Raw genomic sequence first — 5,054 nt, forward strand, 5'->3', positions numbered from 1 at the left:
TTTTTTGGTGTGCCATGGAATTTTAGTAATTTATTTGTGTGTGCCATGAGATAAAAGAAAGGATGGAAACTGCTGACTTAGCATAATGTTTTCAAGGTTTATCCACATTGTAGCATCAATCAGTACTTCTTTCCTTCAATACTTAACATTCCATCATATGGATATACCACGTTTTGTTATCTTTTCACCAGTTGATGGACTTGGAGGATGTTTTCACTTATTGGGTATTACAAATAATGCTGCTATAAACAATCAGGTACAAGTGTTTCTATGAAATTAGGTTTTCATTTCTAGGAGGTATATACCTAGGAGCGGAACTGCTGAGCCATATGGTAACTTTGTTTAAACTCTGAGGGATTGCCAGATTGTTTTCTAAAGCGGCTGGACCAATTTGCAATCCTACGAGCAGTGTTTGAGGGTTTCAATTTTTTCACATTCTTGCCAACACTGTCTTTCCTATGTTAGCCATACTAGTGAGTGTGAAATAGCATCTCATTATGGTTTGATTTGCATTTCCCTGATGACTAAAAATGCTGAGCATCTTTTCATGTATATTTGTATATGTTCTTTGGAGAAATAGCTATTCGAACCCTTTGCCTATTTAAAAAATTGAATTATCTTTTCACTGTTGAATTGTAAAAGTTTTTTACATATTCTGAATGCTAATCCCTTACCAGATATATGATTTGCAAATATTCTCTCATTTTGTGTGTTGTCATTTCGTTTTCTTAAATGGTCTTTGACACAAGAGTTTTTAATTTTGGTTTTAAAGATTTTCTTTCTTTCTTTTTAGAGAGACAGGGAGAGAGAAAGAGGAAGAGAAACATTGATGTGCCAGAGATACATCGATTGGTTGCCTCCCTCACACCCTTCACTGAGAACCTGGCTTACAACCTAGGCATGCGCTCTGATTAGGGGCAGAACAGGTGACTTTTGAATTCACAGGCTGGTGCTCAGTCCCCTGAGCCAAACCAGCCAGGACAAGTTTTTCATTTTGATGAAGTCCAATATATCTATTTTTTCTTTTATTGTTGTACTCTTAGTGCCATATCTAAGAAAACCATTGCCTACCCCAAGGTCATGATGGTCATATATTCCCGTTTTCTTCCAAGAGTTTTATTTTTTAAGATTTTTATTTACTTAATATTTAGAGAGAGGGGAGGGAGAAAGACAGGGAGAAAAATAATGATCAGTTGCTTCTCTTACATGCCTCAGCCGGGTCTGAATGGCAACCCAGGCCTGTATCCTGAAAGGGAATCCAACTGGCGACCTTTCTCTTTGTGGGATGATGCTCAACCAACTAAGTTACACCTGTCAGGGATCTTCTCAGAGTTTTATAGTTTTAGCTCTTCCATTTATCTCCTAGGATTTTTTTTTTTTGGTACCAAGTGTGTTCAACATCATCTTTTGTGGATATTCATAGAACTTCTTAACTGTATTGAATTGCTTGTCTTTCTTTGCAATTAGACTGTAAACTCTATGAGAGCAAAGATCTGAGTGGTCTTACTAAATCTCTTTTTAATGAATAGGTGAATTGGGTAACCAAAATATCAAGTTTCTTTTCTTTTTGGAATTGTATCCACTCTGTGCAGTAACACTGTTTTCCTTGTGATGTTGGCAGTGAAAATCCCTTGAGAATAACAATTCAGAAACAAATTAAATAACAGAATGATAGGGACTGTACTATGTAACAGGCTTTGGAGTGAAACTCATTTGGAGTCAAATGCTTATTTTCATTTAAAAACTGTGTAACCTTGGGCAAATTACATTACCCACGTCTTGTTCCTTAACACGGCGATTTAATTGGCATAGTAGGGATAATTGAGATCTTGTAACTGAAGTGCTTTGCACATTGTAAACACATTAAATAGTAGCATTTGTTATTGCCAAGGAATAACAACAATGTTGGGAAATCCTTTAACATACTGCTATTCAGAACTGTTAGACCATGTATTTTTGATTCCGAAAGGCACACACAAAAATACAATTTTCAATGTGGGAACGACCTTAAAGATGTATGCAAATACTCTGGAGTTCAGCGTGTCTTGAGCAACAGAAATACCCTTTTGGGTATCAGAACTTAGTGGAAAGGGGGCTGAACAGGGATTCCAGGCATTTTGAATTTATTTCAACGTGACACATATTTCAGGTTTGTACAACAGTTATTTGATTACCTGTCTGTCTCCTCCACTACAGTCAACACAGAAAACCTCTTTTTTAAGTCATTGGATTTCCAGTACAGTGGGCACGCGTTGGATGGTTGAATTGACGTGTTTTGGCCACTAGGGTCAGGAAGAATTCTCTGGAGAGGGATGGAAAAATCAGAGTGCAGAGGAAACACTTCGGATTCATTGTCAAGAGGAGGAGAGCGGCTCAGGTATGGGATACAAGTGAGTTCTAAAGATCCAGTCGGACGCAAGGAACCGAGACAATCACCTGGGAGCACTCATCTCCGGCTCCTTGCCCGGCAGGGCCACTTCCGGGAGAGGGCGGGTAGACCCGAAGAGGCGTGCCAGGAAGGAGGCCGTTTGCACTGCACCAGGCGGAAGTGTGCTAAAGGTAGCCGTGGTGCCGTTTCCGGTCCGGGTTAACGCGGTTTAGATACGTTACTGAGACAAACGTGGTTTGTCTGGTGCTGGGACACACTTCTGAGGACCAGTCAGCGGGGTGCGGAGGCGAGAACCGGCGTCCGGACTCAGAAGTCTGAAGTCTACTGGGAAGATCGGGAAAAGGGCCAGGAACCTGAGTACGATCTAACCCCTGTTTCCGAGGGGGCAACTTCCACCGGGGACCCCTCTGCTCTGGTAACGGCCAAAGAGGAGATGGCGCCAGTCGGGGAGCGGCCGAGGACAACACAGTAAGGAAGCACGAAAGCGGAGCAACCGGAGAAGCCTCGGAGAAGAGCCAGAGTCGTCACTGCCGCCACCACCGCCCCTACCATGGAAGGGGCAAAGCCAACATTACAGCTCGTGTACCAGGCAGTGCAGGCGCTTTACCACGACCCAGATCCCAGCGGAAAGGAGCGCGCCTCGTTTTGGCTCGGAGAGCTGCAGCGTTCGGTAAGGGGCCCAGAGAGGCCGTTCTGCCCCGCGGGGGGGAAAGGGCGGGGTGGGAACTGAACTGGAGCAGGAGCCTGAACCCACTGGTTGGCCTCGTGAGGTCCTCCTCCGGGAGGAGCTGCTTCCCGCGGGGTGGGGCTGAGAAGCTACAGCTAGCTACGCGGCTTTTTGGAAAGAAGTCGCAGCTGGCTGGTCGCGAACTGGCCCTTTCCCCACCCCGTAGATTCTGATTGGTAGGTCCTACACTTTACTATGGCATCATGTACTCCTCTTTAAGTTTTACTCTTGCTACTTGCTTCTTAGGCACGGCCTTTTGGTTTTGTCTTCCTTCAACCAAATCTAGCCCCAGTCATTCTCCATCTTCCACTTAAGGATGTCTTTATCTGTCTCCCTTCGGTGTCCAAGTGTTGCGCCTGGCAATTCCTTCCCAGTGGTAGCCTTACACCTCACTCTTCTTGCTGATGTTTCCCTCTAGTTTGAGTTCTTTATTCTCGAAACTTCTCAGGTGTCTGGATTCTTTTACAGGTAAAATTTGCCAGTGTTTTGGAGTGTAAGGTAATCTTAAGATAAAGAACATCAATCCTGATTTCAAAAAATCTTTGGAGTTGTTATTTTGCTGCATATTGGTTCTCTATCCTTGTCTTATCGGTTGTTTTTAGGATGTGGGTATCACAGCTTCCTTGATTATTCCATGTAACTGTGAGCATCCAGTGAGGGGTTTAATCACAAACTTTTATACCTATTGTATTTCTCCATTCTTTCATTGATTCACTGTCTTAAGTTTCCTTCTCTAATCTTCATACCTTTGCTGTGCTTTATTTTTGTGTGAGTGTGTGTACTTGATCTTGCTGGCTTTACCATTCTTATTTATGCATTTTATAAAAAAAATTGCCCCCTGCTCTTTAAAAAAAAACTACGTAATAACTGATGCTTAAAGGTGCTCTGCTGTTTTAAATCAGCATAGGCTGCAAGTGCATAATATATAAAAACTTGTAACTTTTAATATTACACTTAAAAAAAAAGCAGTTGGGAACTCAAGTCCTGGATAACCTTATGGGAAGATAAAAGAATAGGACTCACTGTAGGCTGCACAAGAAAAATCATTCACATATGGTCTTATTTAGAGTTAGTTTTGTGATCTGGGGAGTGAGGTTCCTGATTTATATAGTTTTCAAAGTAAATAGGAGAAATGCTACACCATACCAAAAGTCAGCCCTTCCCTACTAAACTTGCTTATTGTTGTGTGTATTCTAAATCAGTGTTTGGGTGCTTACCCTGTTCTTGAAACTGTGCTAGGCGTTGGCATGTGGGAATGAACCAGACAAAATCTCTGCTTGTCACATAGGGTGCTTGTCGTGATTAAATGAATAAATACCTGCAAAGAGCTAAGAAAAGTTTCTTGGGACATGGAGCTCAAAATACATTCGTTGTTATTTATTTATTTAGTCTCTTTTATTGATTCTAGACAGAGGGAAAGAGAGGGAGGAAAAGGGAGAAAAACACCAATGTGAGAGAGAAACATCGAAACATACATCAGTTGCCTCTTGCATGTGTCCCCACTGGGTACCAAAGCCTGCAACCCAGGCATGTGCCCTGACCTATTGACCTTTTGGTTTTCTAGATGGTGCCCAACCAACTGAACCACACTGGCCAGGGCCGCAATTGTTATTTAAATGGTAGTCACTTTTCTCATATTACTTTACTCTGCCCTGTGTGACAACTTTATGTCATCATCCTCATCCTCACCAACTCATCACATGGGGTCCCAACAGGACAGTTGGCACACTTGAAATAGGATAGTTTGAGGAGGGTTTCTTTTATAAAGGTACTATTTATAAAGATGTGGTACCTAAAGAGGTAGTTGTAACCTGTAGCCAAATTGTTAACATCCATGGGCTGGAAGGGGTAGGGAAGAGAGTGGTTACTGGAACTCTCAAGAAGAGTATGGAGTTGGCTGCCTTAAGTAGTAGTTTTCAGTTGAAGGGACATAGCCAG

General features: G+C 42.3%; 1 protein-coding gene across 5 annotated transcripts in view; it reads left to right on the forward strand.

Moving 5' to 3' along the window:
- Positions 1–2,548: 2,548 nt before the first annotated feature.
- Positions 2,549–5,054, forward strand: part of TNPO3 (transportin 3) — a 92,388-nt gene continuing 89,882 nt past the window's right edge. For 2 of the 5 annotated variants that reach the window (XR_006787648.1, XM_045855658.1), the window contains exon 1: positions 2,549–3,059. Coding sequence is in view for 1 of the 5 variants with exons in the window: in XM_045855658.1 (XP_045711614.1) it covers positions 2,940–3,059 (120 nt within the window). In the remaining 4 variants the exon portion in view is untranslated. The remainder of the gene's footprint in view (positions 3,060–5,054) is intronic. The other 3 variants (XM_045855660.1, XM_045855661.1, XM_045855659.1) reach the window with 3 other exon arrangements.

The sequence above is a fragment of the Phyllostomus hastatus genome, unplaced genomic scaffold, assembly GCF_019186645.2.
Source record: "Phyllostomus hastatus isolate PE091 unplaced genomic scaffold, TTU_PhHast_1.1 phas_scaffold_114, whole genome shotgun sequence".
Lineage (NCBI taxonomy): Eukaryota > Metazoa > Chordata > Mammalia > Chiroptera > Phyllostomidae > Phyllostomus > Phyllostomus hastatus.